Raw genomic sequence first — 20,845 nt, forward strand, 5'->3', positions numbered from 1 at the left:
GCGAGCTCCAGCAGGTCTGTGCTATGACACATCTGAAAGCTTCAGACTTTCCTGTAAAGGAGGGGTGTGAAGAAGTTTGTTAAGTTTGGTTGACTTTTAATCTATATTCTGAGTGGTTTTTTTTTTTTCCAGTAGGAAAGAATAACTGATTAGTATGTTTCTGCATTAGGATGCTTCCACTCCCTCCTGCTGACTTTTAGGGTGGTTTTTATGCTTGTATTGTACAATATATACATACAGAGGCCATAATATTTCAGCTTTGGAAATGCCATATTATGGCTCCTATTTATGCTGTGATGACAGACATTAAGAGCCCGCTGAAATCACCGTGGCTCTGGATGGTTACCATGGTTCTTCTGTGAGGCTCAGATGGAAGGATCTGCTTCTGTGTTAATATCTAAGAAGAAAGAAAGGGAATTAGATTTCATGTTCTGGAAAGAATCAATGCAATTTTCATGCTCCTGCTCCACTCCCCATCGTCCTAAAATGCAAAGAAAGCCACCTCCTGAAAATGTCAAGTGCCAGAGAAGTATGTTAAAAATCTAAAAAAATATATATATCTTTTCCACTGCTGTGAATTCTGTTTTAATGGCACTGGAGAGATCTGTTGTTGGAGAGCAGTACTCCTGTAGATTTAAACATTATGTCAATCACACCTGCTCTAAACAGAGTTAAGTGACAGAGAGCTTTCATCAGAGGCCAGAAGAACCCCCACCCTTTATAGTCAATGAGATTTAGATCAGCTCCACTGCAATGAAATACAGAGGATTTGTTAGCTTAGGCCGCCACAACTGGTAATACCTGGTTGCTAACCACTGTTAGCAGCAATGGATAGCCATTTTACAGAGTTTCTTCAGGTTTTAGACAATGCTTTAAATGAAAGGGTAAAAGAAAACACAGCACTTGGAAAGAGGAGGAGAGGGTGTGGGTAGTAACAGTACCAAACTACAGAAGAGCTGTATTTCACAATAACTGTGCTGCTATGTGTGCTTAGAGAAATCACTGATTGTTCTCTTATCCCTGTACTGCTCTGAAAAATTTACAAAAACCCAAGAAAACAAATCCAAGGAAGCAGCAGAACATGAATTCAAGAGCAGAACAGGATTGCACAGGGAGATTTTACGCTGAACTGAAACATTCATGTTTTGGATCATTGAGAACGAATGAAGTACAATACTGGTCTGTTCCCTTTCTCTTCTTATGTCTCCATTTTGTTTTGCTTTGCTTAGCTTAGATTTTTTCCTTTTTGGAGTCCTGCAGGGAGGAAAGAAGGAGCCTTTGTTTTAAAAAGCCTGAAACCAACAGTGGCCCATTGATCATAATTAAGTCTAAAATAATACGCTTTTACTGACCTGTTTGTATTGAATCCAAAAAATTTTATGTTATACCTGCTGTAGCCTTGGTCTGCCCCCAGATCCAGTTTCTTCTCCCTGAGCTTCTAGTTCTGGGACAGTAACTTTAAAAGGCCAAATATACCTGTGTGTTTCCAGGGCTGCATGTGAAAGCACCTCCTCTTCTGTCTGGTGCCTGAAGTGCTTGTTGGTATGAGAACAAATTCTTCATAATCAGATGTTCTCTTTGTCACGTACCCTCTTTTCTTTGACAGACTGCTGTCCCCATAACAACCACCTCTGTTGTCAATAACTTCCTCAGATCGTGAAACAACATACAGGATAGCAGTAATTCTCATAATAACACTGGGGGAGTTGCGTACAAATTATAAGTAACCTTGCCATGATGTGCATGGGCCCAATTTAGAGCTTCCTGAAGTCTGTATGAACTTCTCTGCTGACTTCAATGATCACTGGATTTTTTCAGAGGCTGCTTCTAACCTTTTGAAGTCAGATTCTTAATATGACAAAATATAGAGGCTTAACCCTGTGACTCTTGGTAGTCAAGTATGCTCTAATGAGTAAATATGCTCATGCATTAGTCACAGAACAAACATGCTTGGGGAGAATAGTGGAGAGATTCACAAAAGAGATGCCATTTTGGCATCAAGTCCTTTATCCTACAAATGGGGAGTGTTAGGTGCCTTGGTCCAGCTCCTGCCCATTGTCAGTGTGGGTCTTTACAGAGACCCACACCACACGTGCAGGCAGGGTGCAAAGCCCGATCCAGGTTCTAAGGAGGGGTGCTCAGGGAAAACCCTTTCAAGGGTCTCCCAGCACCCATCTCCCAGACTGCTCATTCGACTCACCAGCTAGTCTGGCTTGGAGTTCATGAGCAGACCACATGTGCAGACACAGAATAGAGAATACAATCACATGGAAAATAGTTAAAAACAGAATTTAAAAAGAAGACAGACAGACAATGGTGACAGTCACAGGGCTCAGCCACACAAATATACTGACCAGCAGCCTGCTTACATGCAAACAGTCCTCCTTATTCCTCTTCCCCCATCCAACTCAATCTTTTTTGTTCTTCCCTGATCTACCTTTGTTCCTCCCTTCCTTGTCTCTGGCCTTTTCCCTAAACATCTCATAATAATCCTGTATCATCTTAACAGTCCCCTGTTCAATCCCAGTGTTTCCCTCTCAGGCACCTCATTATAAATCCTGTTCTCCTTTATGCAATAGCATATACCCTGGGGTTGCACAGCCTACCAGAGAGTTTCATTTGTTGAATCCCTCAGTAGGTTTTGCACCAGGGCAACAGCTAAACCATCCCCCTTTGATAGTTTTAGGGGCAGCTGATTCAGATGAATCAGGTTTTCTGGATCTTTGTGTTTATTTTGAATAACCATTAGCCAGATACTCTTACAGTGATCACAAATCTATCTATTCTGCATGATTTCCTCCCTTCAGAGCTGCTTATTCAATAGCATTTTCATTAGCCATCTCATTTGGCCCAGACAGATGTGTTGGAAAGGGGTTAGTGTATTCCTCAGCAACTCATCCTGCAGCATGCATTGAGTCCTCAAGCAGAGATGATACCTTACAATTTTGACTGCTGCGTGTCTCAGGCCACCTGGAAAAATCAGTTTATTCCCACTACACTTGTATCAAATTGTTACCTAGGATAGCTTTTGGATTCTGTGCACATATATGCTATTTTTTAATTCCCCACATTTTTTATTTTGTGTACAGCAGAATGCATAGAGCTGTGCCCATGTATTTTCTTGCATAGAAAAAATCTTCAAATATGTTTTTTTCTTGAGAACACCTGTGCCAGGCTATGGCGAAGTGGCGGGCAGGCCCTCGGCAGGCTTGCTGAGGGGGGTGCCCAGTGGCACTGGTAGCAGGAGCCCTTCTGACCATACCGCCCACACACTGGTCTGCTCCCATCTGCAGGGCAGTGTGATGCTGCTCCTTGTTCCTGTTCACACGCACAAGACTATAAATCATGTTGAGCAGCGCTGCACCCAGCAGTGCAGAAAAGGCTGCAGGGAAGAGGCTGCTACGTTGCAGACAGCCCTGAACATATAGGAAAATGCGTATTGTATAAGTCTCATGTTCGATGCAAGAAACTTGTCTGGTCTGCACGAGGGTGCATGTGTAAAGGGATGGGTGCACAGATAAGTCTGTATGAGGGCTATTCAGGCCTTTAAATCACTGCTCTGCACAAGCATTACTTATCTTTGGCTGAGAAGTCTGCAGTGAAGCCAAAGAAAAGATTCCCTTTGGCAGGAATAACCATTTTCTCTGCATGTACTTCTCCTGTGATGCTGGGGAGAGACGGGACCTAGAGCTAGAGGAGAGCTCATCAGGGGAAGCTGCTGGCTGCTGTGCTCTTCCCTTGCTGTAGCCGATGTCTGCATTTCAAGTACATTCGCATCTGCTGCCATCCAGAGCTCGGGGAAAGAAACTGCCTGACTGCTCTGCCAGACTTAGGTTTTAATACAAAACTTGGACTCTGGACCTGGGTGAGTCAAATCTTTCTTTTGTGCAGTGAGGCTTTTATTACTTTTCAGATGGGAAGAAATTGGAAGTTTTTGATGCCATCCTATCAGCCACCCGAAACCCAAAGAAGCCCTGCTTCCCAGACAAAATCAAACCCTGGGAGGCAGTGGCTTTGCCTGGCCTTAAAACCTGGAAGTTCACACACAGCTTGTCCTCAGAGACATACTCCCAGGTTTTCTGTACCAGATCTACTCATTGCCATCTCCCTCATGTGCTTTTTTTTCCTTTTTGTTTCTTTCTTTCTTTCAGGGGTGTATAAACCATTAAGAAGCTATAAGACATGGAGCATTTCCCCACATGTGATCTTCACACAGGACTTTGGGGGATTTTTTGCACGATGATGTGTCTGGGTCAAAGTCTGTTTCTTCCTCAAATCTTTGGCTGCACAGCGAAGCACAGTGTTAGCTTACCACTAACTTAAAATGGAAGTCTGTGGTTACTGTTAGCCTGTTTCTGTTTCAGTGCAGCCTATTATAAACGCGAAATTACTTTGTCTTGAGATTGACAGATGAACCCGTGTTAATACCTGTTAGGTTCATCTAAGGGGGGCATTAAGAGGGGTGGTGTTGCTTAAATAAGAGTTTTATTTTGCAAAGGCATTTGGCTTGCACCACACAGCAGTTGCCCCCCTTAGGGACTGGCAGGGCCAGCGGACGGGACCCCTCACAGCTGGGGCTGTGGGGCTGCAGGGAAGACACCCAAGGCTCATTCCTGCCACACTCTGCTGGACTTCTAGCTCTGCGTAACGGTAGATTTTGGTACTTATGCACCATGGGGAGCGTTGCCTGCAGTGGCCACCGCCGGGGCCCATGGGTGCGTGTGTGGGGCGCGGGGGGTATAGGCCTGGACGTTTCGCCACTGCTACTCCTGGAGCGGCTTGACGCGTGAGAGGGCCCGACGCCAGAACACAAAATGGCGGCTGCCAGGGCCCAACATGGCCGCCGCGCAGCCTCCCTCGTGACACAGCCCATCCGGGCACCCTACGCCAGCGCTTCACGCGGCGTCGCCGCCGGTCCCGGGTTCCCTCTCCTCGCAGGCCGGCCTGCTCACGTGGTGCGGCTGCCGGGCCAATCGCCGGCGCGCCGTGGCACCAGGTCCCGCCCCCGCTCGTTGTGGTAGAAGGCGCCATTGAGAGAAGCCGGAGCCGCCGCCGCGTCGCCGCGGCCGTCAGCCGTCTGGGGGAGCCGGGCCTGCCGCCGCCGCCGCCGCCATGGACTACGGGGAAGGTGAGGGCGCACCCCCAGAGCAAGGGTAGGGCCCGGCCGCCGCCACCGCTGCCGCCGCGGGGCCCGGCCGCGTCTCAAAATGGCAGCGGCTGCTTTGTTCCGCGCAGGACGGGAGTTCCTCCTGGCCGCTCCTCCCGGGTCGGGGGAGCCGTGGCGGCGGCGGCGGGAGGGCTGCGCGGGAGGAGGGCCCTCCCGGGGGGCGGCGCGGGCGGGAGGGCGGTGCGGGAGGGGGCGGCCCTCGGCGGGGCGAGGCGCCCTGGGGCGAGCGGGGCGAGCGGGGGGCGAGGGGGAGGCGGCGGGCGGGGGCGGCGCGGGCAGGGCCGGGGGGAGCTCGGGGCGAGCTCCGTGAGGGGGTCGTGTCAGGAGACTGGAGATCCGACAGGAGAGAGAGCCGCCTCGCTTTGCGGCTCCCTGTCTCTCCCCTCCAGCTCTTGCTAAGCACTAAGTCATTCTCACTGACCCATCCTCTCCAGCTGAAGACAGAGATTGGAGATTCCCAGATACCCCCATGCATTGTGGTGTGAACATGCCCAGTGGGTCAGTCTCAGGTATGAGCTATAAATACGTCTAACCTGTAAAAAGCGTTGGGGCTGAACAGTCAGTGTTGGCAAAAGCAAAAAACAAACGGGTTATTAAAAGTACGTAACATGGTTTGACTGCACATGTTGTTTTCTGGAGGAGTTATAACTGGCTGGGAGTGAGACTTGATTTTCATCTTGGGCATGTCGACATGAACTCCTGCACGTTCCAAATCAAAACTGTGAGATCGAGGAGTGGGGATGGGGGGGGAATACAAACTTTTATAGTCATGCTTTTTTACATAAATCAGTATTTTGCTTTCTTATGGACTGCTGTATTTGATTCTTGCTACTGCTATTGAAAAGAAGGAGGATGTTTCCCCTTTTTATGCAGACATGGAAAAAGCAGAACCTGCAACTGCTTGATTTTTTTTTTTTTTAAGTTTAAGTTTGGGAAGAAATTTAGAGAGCATATAAAGTAAATGTGATACAGCAAAAGCTAGCTCTTGTTTTTACGCTATCAAAAATACCACATAGATACAACACAAAATAATGCCCATATTTTTGTAAGATGATTAAGGTTACAAGTTTAGTAAGACTCAAGGAATGATTTGACATCTCTTGCCAGCATGCAAGCAAATACTAAAAGGATGTTATTATGAAAACTTTACTGAACTGTATCTAAGCTTCACTTACAGATGCCATCAAATAAACGTTTGCTGTTGATCTCTTGATACTCTTGCTGGCTGTTACATGGAAGTAACATGTTGGATTACAGATGCATCTTTGATTGCAGGATGATAATTTAAATGATACATTCCTTGAGTCTTACCTTTTTTGCCGATTATGTTATTTTGTATTTATCTTTCTTCATAGTAAAATATAGAAATGAAAGCTGTGGCCCTGTTTTTTAATCTTCTGTATTAACTCCTAATTAAATGTCCTTTAGATTTTTAGTAGAAAAAATTCTTGAGTGGCAGTTTAATTATCTTTATTGGAATATTCACTGTAGCCATTAACAGAACCTGCTTTTCTGAGATCTGATGACAGTAGTATTAAAGTGGTTACTTCCCATAGGATAAGCCTGGATTCAATCAAATGTATGTTGTACAATTAGATTGTTCCTTTCATATACCTCTTCAATAATAGTTCTCATTGTGATAATTAAGCTTTCCATTATTCATAATTATTAAACAAGTTTAACTGTCATGTATGCAGTTTGAAACATGTAATGTCAGTGTTTATGCATTGTATGTACGTCGGTAAGGCATGCATAAAGCTTTGCTTACCCCGATTCTGTATAGTGGGCTAAAGGCTATTTTGTAGGGGTCCAGTAGATGGCAATAGAGGATGGATGCTGAGAGTTTTCGTCTTTGCCTAGTTTTCATTTGAGTTCTTGGCAAGGTTCCTCCTGCTGGAAACTTTTAGCCAGTGTGAAGCGCTTCTCACTGGATGGCTGATGACCGCTGTAATGCTGCCATTGTCCCTTGCTGATGACTTGGCTTGAGACAGAGATGACATGCCCTGTAGAATAAATTCTGTTAATATTATTAACAGAAATATTAACTATTCATGTTAATATTTTGATTACTGTAACCATTGTGCTTTTAATCTGGAAGGGGAAATGGCTTTTGCTGCTATTCCTAAAATTCATCAATGTGGTTGGATGGGACTTGATGTCTTAAAACTTCTGTATCTAATAACAAAGTTGTGATCTTAAAGCAGGCATGGTGTTACAAAAAATGTAGCGTGCCTGGAAAAAATGTTGCTTACTATGGCACAATGGATCCTTAAGCTTGCTGTAGTCATTATGCATTTAAAATATAGGGGAATTTAGCCTGTTTCAAGCTAGTGCTTCTGGGGGCTTTTTATTGTTTAAAGGTTATTTTTATTTTATTGAAGTTTATTTTTTGATTTATTATTTATTACTGCAAGATTGTTCGCCTTTCTAATCTTCGTAGCCTTTTCATGTACTCCACATGGAGAACACTATAGAAAACGAATTTGTTTCTTTGTTCTGTGAATGACTTCAATGTTCTCTGATCTTAAGCTTTTTCTTTTGAATGGACTCCTTTGTAACAAGGGATTCTGAGTCTTACCTCCTACGTGTTTAACTTCCTACTTTTTTCCCTAAGAAAATTTGATTTTTTTCTTTGCTGGCTGTTGAGATTTATTTTGCAGCTATTTTAAATGGTTTCTCCACCAGATAGGCTTTTCTTTGTTCTTGTGTTTTAATCTGAAGGAATACACGAACATTTTCATTTGTAAATTGAACTTGTCTTTTAGTGTCCCATTCTTATTTATTAGAAGTAATATTTTTTCCCCTTTGACATAACTCTCTTCCCCTCTGCCCTACCCCAGTAGACTTTAAGCATGATCTAGAAATGAAAAGTGAGATTGTTCTTCGCAATTCTGTTTCTGTACTTTAGTTCAACAGCTCATTTATCCACACCATATTTATGCAAGAGGCTGCAGATACCAAAACCTGATTTATTCCTTCAGCAAACTCTTTGTTTCAGATACTTGGTCAGTGACTTCATCAGTTTGGAGATTTACTCTTTCATTTTTAAACTTTAGGAGCAAATATGAGCTGCCACTTTTTTCTTCTCTTTTTCACTCTAGTATTCATAGATACACAGATACAATATTTCTTCAAAGGCTTCATTGATAAACAGTTACTATTTAGACTTAAATGAAGTACTACACTTCCGAATTTTCAGTGTGAGACACTGCAGTACAATTCCTGGTGCTTTTTCTCTAGTGCTTTAGCACATGTTCTCTTAGCGTGTGAAACAATTTCACATTTGGTCTAAATAGTTCGCACAGACGGGCAAACTTCTGCGTATCTTCATCGGTGGTGACAGCCAGAGGTAACGTAACAGTGAACAGGGAGCAGGCTACAGGCAGAGGAAATTCTTCTGTGTGGATGCAGCTTTTTCTAATGCTCCATGTCCATCTGTCTTGCTTTAGTTAGTAGAAGAAGAATCAAAAGTGTGAAAGAGGCCAGTGCAAATGGATTTTGATGTCTGTGATTGTGAGGTTTGTCAGCTAATAGGCTATTTACTTTGAGATTGTAATAATTAAAGCTGTACAAGTGATTATTATTCAGCTACTACATGAAAAAATCGAAATCCTTTTATTTTGGTTCACCCAACTTCTTGTGTTCTTGTATGTTTTCCCCCTTTTTAGGATAAAGCCTATCTGAAGAACAGATTTTCAGGATAAAGAGAAGTTTAATGCCTGAAAAGATACTGCACTTACTAATTTGAATGCAGTATCTTTGTCAGGCTCTGGGCATGAAGTGTAAAATCTACAAATCTTTGGCGAAGTTTGCAGCTGACACAATGGCTGAACCGGGAGGCCAGTGGCTGGAATGATAGGTTGACTGCTCAGCAATGTGGGACACTTCATGGAGTAGTTAGAAGCTGATCATAAGATCTCACCAATATCCTGTCTGTCACTGTCCATTTGGCAACGTGGAAGGAATAATACAAGTACTCCTTCAGTACATTTATATGCCTTCACTGGTTTGCAGCTTGGGGACTTTCTGAACCAGAGACATAGTCTTGTGTTCAACATCCTTTGAATTTCTTGTCAGCGGATTTATCCCATTTCTTTCTTAAATCCATGTAAATTTTTAGTAACTACTTTTCACAGAGCAGTTCCAGGACTTAAGTATCTGTTTTGTGAAAAAGGATCCAATTAATTTTTTAGCTTGTTACCTCCAGTTTCTTGTAGTAGAAAATAATGCAAGGTGATAATCCCTCTTCACTTCTTTGTACCTTTTGTGTATCGTCTGTTAAACCTTTTCAAATGTGAGTGTTTTATAATGCAGGTGAATGCAGGGTAGTAAGTCTGGAAAGGATGAATTAGTTGTTCACTGTTAGGGAGGAGGAGGTGATGTCCTAGAGCCAGTGACTTGAGGATTTAGGGACTGACATAGCTCTATGGCAAGACTGTTGATGTTATCTAACATGAGCCGCTGATGAGTAAGGAGAGTGTTGAGCAAAAGTGGATGTCGGAAGTTAACCTGTGATTGTGAAACGTATTTTTAGTATTTGCTTTCATGCTGAAGATTTGAGACTAATAATTGATTTCAAAACTATGCTTCGATCCATTTTTTTTTTTTCTTTAAGAACTCATGTGTTTTTCACAGTAGTGAACTTCTGGCATGTGGATCACTACCTACTACCCTGTAGTAGAATCGGACTGCAGTGGCAGGGATCTTGACAGTATGTTGTGTTCTTCCTTGTTGAATGACTTGATTCAACCCTTAAACTCTTAACCTAATTACTTTTGTGCCATCTCAGGGCCTGTAGGTAATAGGGAGCAACGAATAGGTGAAACGAAGTAAGTTATTGGGTGCTTTCAGGTCAGGTATTTCAGTTTTCAGAATGTCAGTGTCTTTGGATTAGATTTAAAACCTTGGATCTGAGATTGACCATGGGATCATCTAACCTTAATTTCTGTGAAACTGAGTTCATTTTATTGACTAACTTACTCCTTATACTGGCCTGCTACCTCTATGTAGGCAGTCTTGAGGGTATTCTACTGGATTAGGTGGTAGGTCATTCAGTCACACCAGAAAGGACTAATAGATGCTTCTATTAGAAGGGTCAGCCATCTCTTTAAAGAGTAACTTTGCGGTTTAAGTTGATGCTGCGTAGTGCTACATGATTAGTATTTTGAAAAGCTTTTTCTTGTGCTTTGCTGCAGAATCTTATTGTATATTCGGAATATGGAAAGGTGTAGAGTGACTTCTGTGTTCAAAGTTTTTTTTTTTTGTTTCAAAAGTATAATCTTTAATTTTTTAGAAAGTACCTATGATTATTAGAAGAAAAAAATTAGCAGGAGATCTTCATTTGTTGGAGTCTGTATTCAGGCATGCTAAGAACATCTGTGTAAAAGCGATACAGTCAGCTCAATACTATTTGCAGAATTCTTGTTGACAGATATAAGAAAGTAGGTTACGATGGTTGCCTGGTGCGAACAAGAAGCAGGTACAAACAGGAAATAGTGTATATATATACTTTTCATCACTACAGCTACTTTCATGCAATTATAAGTAATTCTCTAGGCAATGTTTCTTTAAAAACGAAAACTTCTTATGACTTCAAGTGAGCTTATTGCCCTGTTATCTTCTGGAAAAGTCAATGGCTTAAACTTGGCGATTTCAAAATGTATAAAATACACTCACTTGTTAGAGCGGACAAGTCTTTGTGTGGTTATATTTTTATCTTTCCTGTGTTCACTGTGTTTTCCTTCTCTGCATTACCTTTTCTGTGAGGCTTGACTTGCCAGGCTTTCTGTGTGTTATCCAAAAGTTTTGGTCTCCAGAATGCCAGTGAAGTGCGAATTGTGTATGCTACAGGAGGACAGTGGATCATACTTGTTATGCAGATCTATGACACCGTTTTAGTGCTTTGAATTTATGAGTGGTTATTTAACCAGTACTTTTACATAGGACTTCCAATATTGAGGAAGAAGTTGGTTCTTTTGCCAGACTTTGTTACAAGATATAAAGTTGTCAGGAAATGACTTCAGTTCAGCTATGAAATACCAACATCTTAGTGCAGTTAGTGAACTGCAACTCGGTGCTCGTTTGGGTAGGTTTTTGTGCTAGGTTGGAGAAAATTCTTTCGTTTGACTGTAGCCTATAGACAGAGTCTGCACTGCAGCATGACAGCTTGTAACCTTGACCCAAGGTCTCTGTCAATGTGAGTGAAGGCTTCTTGTAGTGTTGGATAGAGAAGGCAGATGCCTGTGAGCTGTGTGTATTATTAAAGGGAGGGAAGTGGTCTTAATTCTCCACTAACTTCTGACATATTCTACATTGGGCTTCTGCATTTAATTCTCTTAACTTGCGTCCGAATTCCAGCTGATGGAACAGTAATTCTGAGTTATCCACTACTGAGAAAAAATATGAACTGGATTTCAGTTAAGAGGTGCGCAGATAATGACCAAGACACATGGCTTCCCTAAGCACAGTGTCAAAATTGGTTTGCAACTGGCAGTTTTGTATTTTATTTGTAAGCACTGTGGCAGAGTAAAGTTTTTTACTTAAGAATTTAAACTAGGTTACTTAATAAGACTTCATGCTTGCTTTCTTTATAAACATTTTTCTGCTCTTTTTTTAGACATGGACCGTGATTATGGGCATGGAGGCTATGGTGGCCCACGATCCATGGACTCTTACCTTAACCAATCCTATGGGATGGAGAGTCATGGAGGTGGAGGCGGAGGAGGTGGTGGTGGTGGTAACAGGTAAAATAATCCTTCAGTTGTCCCAAGAATTGATCAAATCCAATTTAAGTTTAAATCATTCTGTCTTCTAACTTAAGTGTTCCTGAGGCATGTTGTTATGATTTTGTATAAACACTTCCGTTCTGAGTCTTCCTGTTTGATAAATACTAGCAAATACTAAACTGTAAGAGCTAGATTCTTGTAATAATCAGCATTTTTGTGGAAAAGTGACAGTGAAACAATGCGTCTTTGAATGAAAATGAAAAAAGTTTTATTTTTCAGTAATGGCTGGCAATTTGTAGCTGATTGGCCTGACATACCATTTCTGACCTAGCAGACTAGACCTAACTGGTTTAGTGCCTTAGATTGAATCTATCAACATTCCGTTTTCAAGGAACATTTAGGGTATGTGTTCTTTGGCTTGAATGTGCAGTGCTCAATTGATCTTGGTATTGAATCTTAAAGTCATGTCCAGATTATTTCATTGGCAGGTACTGATTACACTCAAAACTGCGTGCATGTTCTGGGCTGCTTTGTAAGATGGATTGGTCTAAAAAGAAAAATTCTGATGCAGTGGTCTTAAAGTTGTGTATTTAATGCTAGGATACTATTACTGTTGCTCTTTCAGACAAAAACAGTAGGGAGCAGCTGATTTGATTTAGGTCTTAATATCGTATTCAAAGAAGCATGCTTTTCAGAGTAGCGATTCTATCTTGGAGGAAATAAAACGTGAAGAAAACTTAGATAATCTGATGGTTTTCTTGTGTGTGCCCTTGAATTCTTGTCTGGCCGCAGCCAGACTACTGTATGACTCTTGTCTGTAGTCACTGTGGTGCCACTGGGCAAGGACAGTGCTAAGCAGGGAGGCTGGAGAAGTGTTGTGTTTTGCTGCACGGTTCTGTTAAACATTTTAGTTAAGTATAATTTGTTTAATGATGAACATTAAGATTGACTTAAAAGTCTGAGCAGAGATTCAGGAATGAGCTGTACCTACCATATAGTAATCTGCATATGATTGAGGTTGAATGACTACTTGAACACCGAAATGTCTCTTGCCATGTAACGTTAATATTGTGCATGGGCTCTTTCTGTAGATAGTGCATTTTCTGTGTAGCTTGGGGTCTTCTGAGACGAACATATTTTAAAATGAAGGCATTCAGTTTACTGTAGATACAGTTAATAATTTGAGTCTGTCCTAGTTTATATTTTATCAGTCAAGGGGTTGTCTTTCCCAACTCCTGCTGAATTACCCTGTTATAACCTGGCAGGGACACTAATGTGTTTCCCTTCCAAGTGGTTACGAATACTGATGATTTCCATCCTGACCCTCCCCCTCCAGGCAAAGCAAACTCTTGGTAGATAACTAAAGATTTCAGTTCCTTGTTACTCTACTCTGAAATTCCAAGGACTGTTTTTGTGTCCACTGTGCATGCATTGGGTAGACTTTCAAAATCCTGAGTTGCTAGACTTAATGGTCTGCAAGTGCAAGATGAATACACTGAAGATCATGAACTCTGATCGGGAGACTGAATTTTACGGGGCAGAAAATGTCAAAAAAGTACAGATATGAGTGGAAGAGCACATGTATTTTTCCTTTAAAAGTAGAACTGTGGGGTGTTTAAGACTCACAACTGTACCACTACAAAAAAGATTTTTTTTTTCTTTCTTTCCTCAATTCAGAACTAAAGCCACCTTTTAAATGCTGTTTAACTGTTAGAATATGAGGGCATGATTTTGAAGAAAGGAGAGTTTGACTAGCCTATGAATGTCTGCAGGTGATTATTTTTGTGAGACTAGGGCTGGGCTCTAATAATGTTTTAGTAAATAAATGTTGCTGAAAATTATAAGTAAAGAAAGTTCAGGCCTACTGAACTTTAGAATTGTTAGTAGCAAAAATGACTCAGATAGCTTTCTATCTGGTCATAGTGTGATTTGCCCAGCCCTAATCAAGATTAAACAATAACACAACTGTACGGACCAGTATAGTAATAAATTGATTTTAGTTGATAAATGTCAACTGATAACTTGTCTTTTGAAATGTATAACATTAGTAAGCTTACTTTTTTTTCTCCTCACTGTGCAACTTTTCCAGGTTTGGACCTTATGAGTCTTACGACTCCGGGTCTTCTCTGGGTGGGCGAGATCTGTACAGATCTGGCTATGGTTATAATGAACCCGAACAAAGCCGCTTCGGAGGTAGTTATGGTGGTCGATTTGACAACTCCTACCGGAATAGCCTTGACTCTTTCGGAGGTAGAAACCAGGGCGGGTCTAGCTGGGAAGCACCTTACTCCCGTTCAAAATTGAGGCCTGGGTTTATGGAGGACAGAGGAAGAGAGAGTTACTCTTCCTACAGCAGTTTTTCTTCACCCCATATGAAGCCTGCACCTGTAGGCTCTCGGGGGAGAGGAACGCCTGCTTATCCTGAAAGTGGATTTGGAAGCAGAAACTATGATGCTTTTGGAGGACCATCAACAGGCAGAGGCCGAGGCCGAGGAGTAAGTACAGAATCTTTTCAGATTCTTTTCACTAGACACTCTTTTAAACCCTTTCAAGACCACTGCTTTAAAATGAATGCACTGTTCGGTACAGTGTGGGTTTTTTGTCCAAGCAAACTATCATGGTTGACAATGTTGTTTACCCCCTTGAAGCTGTCTTCAAGTAGAACCCAGTCCCTCTTTCTGTTGAAAGTAATGAGTAATAGAAGACTAGTTGATAAGGTTTGTTAAATCTCTCCTTTTGTTTGAAAGGTGAAGATAAAAGTAGTGGGTTTGGTCTAAAAGGGATTAAAAGGACTTCCATTTTTCCTTGTAAACGCTAGCATCTTTGCTGCTGGTGGGGAAATTCTTGAACATTGTAAAAGTTAATTCAAAGTCTTTTGAAGTTTTGAGTAGGTTAAAGGTGCAATGTATAAGCAAAAAATAATACCCAGGTTGTGAATGCTAGAGTAGTCTGTGTTTCCTGTAAAGGTAGAAGTTCAGCTAATTGTTTAATATGTTGAACACATGCTTTATGGAACATCAAGTCGTCTTTTAAACTTAATTCTTACTCTGACTTGTGTATTGGAAGGGTGATGGGGAGGAAATGGCAAAGGTGGGTGGTCAGCAGCTACAGTGATTCTTTTTCAAAATTAAAGCATGGTTAAAGGAGCATCATCAACTTGAAATAACATCCTTTCACAGAATTGACTTCAATATCCAGAGAGTATGCCTAGTCCTGTTACTTGTATTCACTTTGTTTTGAAGACTTATATGTTCTAACGTCTTCTCAGTGGACGCCTTTCCAGTGTAGGATGTAAAAACTGTCCAAGAAACGGCAAGATTAGCTGTACACAAAATAGTGGATCACAGTTTGGAGAAGTAATGCTTAATGTTAAATGAGCTAGGAGAGAGGAAAAAAAAAACCCCACAACAAAAGACTTAAAAAAAAAAAAAAAAATCCCGACAGAAGTACTAACTTTGAGTTGATGGTGTCCCTTTATCTTGGTTTTATAATCCCAGTTCTGATTATGTTTTTTTAAGTGCTAAGAGTTCAGTGAACACTTCTCTGCCTGTGCCTCTAGGTGTAACTTATCTTTTAAAATTCTTAAGCGTGCCATATTTCTTTGGGAAGCAATTCTTTAATACTAAACCATACAACTTGTTTGTAGCTTGAAGTGTAGAGGAAGATTATTTTTTACTGGGGTCTTTTAAATGCCTAATTGTGTGGTGGTTTTGTTCCAGAAAGTCTGCTTTACAGCATTCTTGAGTACTATAGTTGCCATATTCAAATTTTAGCTCAGATTTGCACATGGCTGCTAGCTGGCATATAGCATGGTATGAGAAATAGATTCTAATCTTTATGGTTTGCCGCTTGTGAAGCTGAAAGCGTTAGGTTCCTCAGCTTGGATGCCATTCTTTCAGAACGCATTTGGATCTGAAAGTTTTGTGCAGAGTTACAACCAAGTAGCTTTATTTCTTTTTTTGTTTTGCTTTTGAAATTTATCTTTTTTTAGTCTGTTATGTAATGAAGGAGAATGTAAAGGCTAAACTACTTACCATATGTAAAATGCATTGCACCTTTAATAGATAGACTGTCTGTTTAAAACAAAAAAGTACTTGAAATTATCCAAGTGCGTACTTCACGTAAAATTTGTGTGTACAGTGTAAATGTACATGCTAGGTAGATCTGTAACTATCTCAACTAAATAAATTAACATGAAGATCTTGTGCATGGACTTCTGATTAAGAAAAGTGCCTGTTTTGGTACATTCTGTCTGTCATTTAAAATTTGCTTAAAAGTAATATTTTTCACAAAGTATGTTGAAGTTATTTATGTTCTTTTAACTTTGGTAGCATAATACTAATTCTCTTCTCATGGCAATACAAATATTTCTGCTTATCCAAGTCACCCATCCAGTCAGTGGGCTCTCTTCTGCCCTTTATTAATCAAATAATTCAATTAATATTAATAAGTATGTTAGCGCTTTTGAAAATACTGCAGCTACCTAAATTCTCCCACTTCAGATTACTCACGTGTTCTGTGCCTTCAGAGAGGTAACTTTCATGAACGAGTGTCCACAAATGACTGCAGCATTTTAGAAATAATAGAAAGGTCTAGTCTTTCAACTGAGTTTTCATTCCTATTGCTGCCATGTTTTTGTATCGCTCCCTTCAGGCCCAGCTTTTAAATTCTGAATTTATTGAATTCAGTGGGAAGATGAGTAGAGGAAAGAATGAGCATCCTTCAGTTAATCACTGTTCCACACTGGACAACCTTCTTTACTAAGTTTTCAAATCACTGCTAATCATTTGGCATTTAAAAAAAAAAAAGCTGCTTTTTTTTTTTCTTTTTTTCTCTTAAATGACTGCTGACTGAAGTGTCAAACTGGACTGGTTAGCCCTTGGTTTTTTCCCCAGAGGGAGAAGTCATTAATCATCTAGAGAATCTGAAGAGAGGAGCCAAGACGTTAGGCTGAGATATGAGCTCTGATAGACATGTTTATTGTCTGGACAATGGTTCTGAATAAGCAGAAACACAGTTTATACATACATATTCATTCTACTGGACAAACACCCACAAAGCCATTGCCCAACATGGCATCAATCTGGAAGCTTAAATTTCCCCTGCATTTTGCTCTAGAATGCAGATTTTACTTAGTTCACATTTAATTGTACCAAGTAATTGTTTTATTTCTATTGATTTCATATACTAATACCTTTTTCTTGCTTTCACAAATTTTCAGCATATGGGAGACTTTGGAGGAATGCACAGACCTGGAATTGTTGTTGACTATCATAACAAACCCAGTCCTGCAGCAGTTGCTGCAAGAGGGATAAAAAGAAAAATGATACCACAGCCATATAACAAACCTGGTGGGACATTTATCAAGAAACCCAAAATGACAAAACCTATTTTGAAGTTGAGCCAGAAAAAATCACCTAGTAAGTAACAAGTGCCAAAATTCTGAAGTTAAAATTACTGATTTTTTTTTAATTCATTAAGCATTATTTAGTTTTAATATTCAGAAAGAGGGCTGTATGTGCTGTTTCGCAATTCTTCATTTTCTACCTTTGAAGTACTCCACAACACATTTTGAGTTTACTCTTCGACTGAAAAGATAATTTGCTGAATGAAATTTAGTATTTTGATGTGTTTAAATATGTACTGCTGAAGACCGTTTCTCTCAGACTTTATAATGATACTTCCTGGAGGCAAATTTTCACCACTGAAAATAATTTTAGGCCTCAGGTTGCCCTAAGGGACAGTGCCTGACAAATACTAAAATGTGCCCTTGCACGAGCCTGGGTCCTGCTGTCCAAATACTTTGATGGACATAAAGGAGTGCAGTGCAGGTGAAATAAAGGCGTAAGGTGTGGGTGAAAAGGAGAGGGAAGGGGAAGCGAAGTGAGAAAATGGTGAAAACTGTTACAGAGTACTTTATGAAAGGCAGAGAGAGATCGCTCCTTCTTGTAAATGAAATGCAGTACTGAAGAGAAGAACTGGAAATATGATAGATAAACTGGAAGTATACACTGCAAAGTATTGGTGGCGCTTGGATTGTTTAGTTTCCCTAAAGATGTCCTACAACTGTAATAACTCTGATATTGCAGGCAAAGCTGGAGGAAAAAAAATCACTAATGAGGTTTGAATAAATTACTTTGAGGGAATGTAAACTTAAGTTAAATATTATGAGTGGCATGTACAGCAGTCATATTTTAGTTTTTTGTGCTTGTAATTTCCTCAGTCATTTGGATCTGCAGTGTTTTATTTAGCTTGGTTTCAAATCATACCTGAGAAATGTTTAAAATTACTTTAGCTCAAAGCTTGCAAGGTAAATGCACAGACTTGGTAGAAACTTCCATATGAAAATTTATTTTTGATTCTGTAATTCTAGTTACATTACTGTGTATTACAAAGCTGTTCCCTTTAGCTTGAAGAATACTGTAAAAAATTCAGGTACTGGGTGTATAGAGCACATGCCTCTGCCTTCTGTTTATGTAACATTATTGCTGGACTCACCAGCTTCGTGGTGATGACACGGGTCTGTAAAATGCACATTCAGCTATATCAAAGACTTGCATCTCAAAGGTGTCCCTCTTAGCTCTTCTTCTTTCAGTACTTTTGTAGGTTCTCTGGTTCTAAACTTTCAGACAGAGCAATCCTAGTTTATTATCTGTCCCCCCTCACCGATTTCCACAATCCAAGGACCAATGTATTACTTAATACCGAAGTTACTTTAAGAAGTGGTGTAGATAGAGCCTACTAGAATAGGCTTTTAATCAGCCTGTCCTGTGGCTCTGACATTGGAGGAAAGAAACTGTTGGGTGGATTAATACAATTTTCTGAGACTTGAACTGAGATGCACTAAGCAATATCATGTAGTTGAAAGCTAAGAAGCAGGTAACAACTAACAGAAGAGCAGATGCAATCGGTATACAATATATGTATGAAAATATATCTCAAAATTGTGTTGTCCTTTCAGTCTTGACCTTCTTGTTTTGTGGAGTTAGATATAGGTGATTGCTTCTACAAGACTATTTAGTTTATATTCTGAAGGATAACTGATTTTACATTTGGTATCATTACTAAAATATGATGAATTGTAGATGTAGACTGTCCTAGCTGCATAAGAAGCTGATTTTTTTACCTAAATTTCTTATTGTCTTAAAGTGAATTGACAGTGACAGCACTTCTGCATTATTTATTTCTTCCTCATCTTATGTTTATAGACATGAAGACGTCTTTCCAGGATTCTACAATAGAGGTAAAGACTCCCAGAATTGGAAAATGTTTGTGATTCTTTCAGAAGTTTGTATAGTTTGGCTTAATAATTATTCATGGTAAGGTAGAGTTCTAAAAGTTAAGCACTTAAGTTTTTTCTAAACTTTTTATTGCAACTACCTTATTTTGGTCGCAGTCTGAAATCTGTACTGATTTTGAGTGAAACATATAGCTTGTGCAGATCACCTGGAAAATGAATGTTAAAGTGTATTTGTAGACCCTACCTGCTCTAGCGATGCATGGAGAGCTGTCATATGAACACTTCTTGTTGTCATAGGTAGTCAGCTTGAATTCATACACCTGTGACCTGCTTGGGTGGGTTGAGAAATTAAGCGCAAAATGACAGAGATTACTAACCAACAGTAAGACAGAATGGGTGAGACATAAGACACATCAAGGAGAGAGGGCAAATAAAAAAAGAACCAGTGTTAACAGGTGTTCTCTGGCAGGGTACAGAGATTAGTTCCCACCTACAGGAAGATCAGTTGCAGCAATATGTAAGGATGTGGTTAGTAAGGGGGGTGTGTGTGTGTATGTATATCCTGGTTCCATGTTGAGAGACTGGAATGATATTTCCTTTCCTTTAGAGTGGATGTTATTAACATACTCTCAAGTAAGTATTTCAAAGTCTGAATTGGAAGTCAGAATATTTATGTAGAAGACAGTGAGAATTTTGATTGTGAAACTAATTCACAAAGACTTCAAGGCATTAAGGAGAAATGCATAGCTTGGAGTGTTTGTACATTGAGTCTAGTTAGACACTCAATTCGCTTTCTTCCATTGTCATATTTGATAAAAATAGCAAGTAACAGATTATCAGAAATGAAGTAATTTGTGCTGTCTTTTTCTGGATTTAGAAAGGCATTGTCTTGTTGTTTTTCTTACAAAAAAAATCTATGGGTTTGACTTTATTAGGAAATTGAAGTGGACACAAGTGGTGCAGTCGTTATATATGAAGACTTTACAAGAGATGCTTATGATCTTGGATATCAGACTTTTGGAGGTAAGTCAGTTTGCTTTGTCAGGTATGGTATTGTATTTGTGTGACATTGAGTGAATAGATTTGGTAAGCCTGTATGTATGACCTCTAACAGTTAGAGTAGCATGACTTTTTTTTAAGAGTTTATAAATTTAGGCCACGGAGAAGATTGTTTGTAACATCCATCAGTCACCTGTTTTGTTCTTTACATGCTTATTGTCTCTCTGCTTTCTGATTGTCTCTGTATGTTGTTGTTTGACTTGTTTTTAACTTTTGTGAAATTAACGTCAATGGTTTTCTATACCCACTGCTCAAATGTTTATCCCCTCAGTTCCTCACCCATATCCTATTATTTACCCCACTAGCTGATCAACCTTACCCTTAAATCCTCGGTGAGTCACTTTTATGAAAGTGGATTTAGTTAACTCAGAGCTGCTCTCAAGAACGAGAGACCTATTTCATGTGCAGCTTTGATGAAACAGGTTAATTATTAGTTTACATAAAATCAGTTAAAGTGTATATTAACTGTACTGATTTTAAACACATACACGAAGAAATCCAATGTTAAGGCTGCAGCTATTTTTAGCACCCTTCCCTTGTGTGCTGCCCTATCAGTATGTAGTCTAATCTGATGGTAAAGAGTGCTGGAAGCTTGCAGCTAACAGATTAGAGCTTCTTGTTCTTGAAATAGTATTTTTAATTTTTATTTTTTTT

General features: G+C 40.1%; 1 protein-coding gene across 2 annotated transcripts in view; it reads left to right on the plus strand.

Annotated features, from left to right (window-relative positions):
• The first annotated feature begins 4,934 nt into the window (after window positions 1-4,934).
• ZNF326 (zinc finger protein 326) overlaps window positions 4,935-20,845 on the plus strand; it is a 29,299-nt gene continuing 13,388 nt past the window's right edge. Inside the window, exons 1-7 of one of the 2 annotated variants that reach the window (XM_064455472.1) lie at window positions 4,935-5,128; window positions 5,602-5,676; window positions 11,784-11,910; window positions 13,982-14,387; window positions 17,114-17,312; window positions 19,101-19,135; window positions 20,068-20,155. In XM_064455472.1, the coding sequence (XP_064311542.1) occupies window positions 5,113-5,128; window positions 5,602-5,676; window positions 11,784-11,910; window positions 13,982-14,387; window positions 17,114-17,312; window positions 19,101-19,135; window positions 20,068-20,155 (946 nt within the window). In that variant the 5' untranslated portion in view covers window positions 4,935-5,112. The remainder of the gene's footprint in view (window positions 5,129-5,601; window positions 5,677-11,783; window positions 11,911-13,981; window positions 14,388-17,113; window positions 17,313-19,100; window positions 19,136-20,067; window positions 20,156-20,845) is intronic. The other variant, XM_064455473.1, reaches the window with a different exon arrangement.

The sequence above is a fragment of the Phalacrocorax carbo genome, chromosome 6 (genome assembly GCF_963921805.1).
Source record: "Phalacrocorax carbo chromosome 6, bPhaCar2.1, whole genome shotgun sequence".
Lineage (NCBI taxonomy): Eukaryota > Metazoa > Chordata > Aves > Suliformes > Phalacrocoracidae > Phalacrocorax > Phalacrocorax carbo.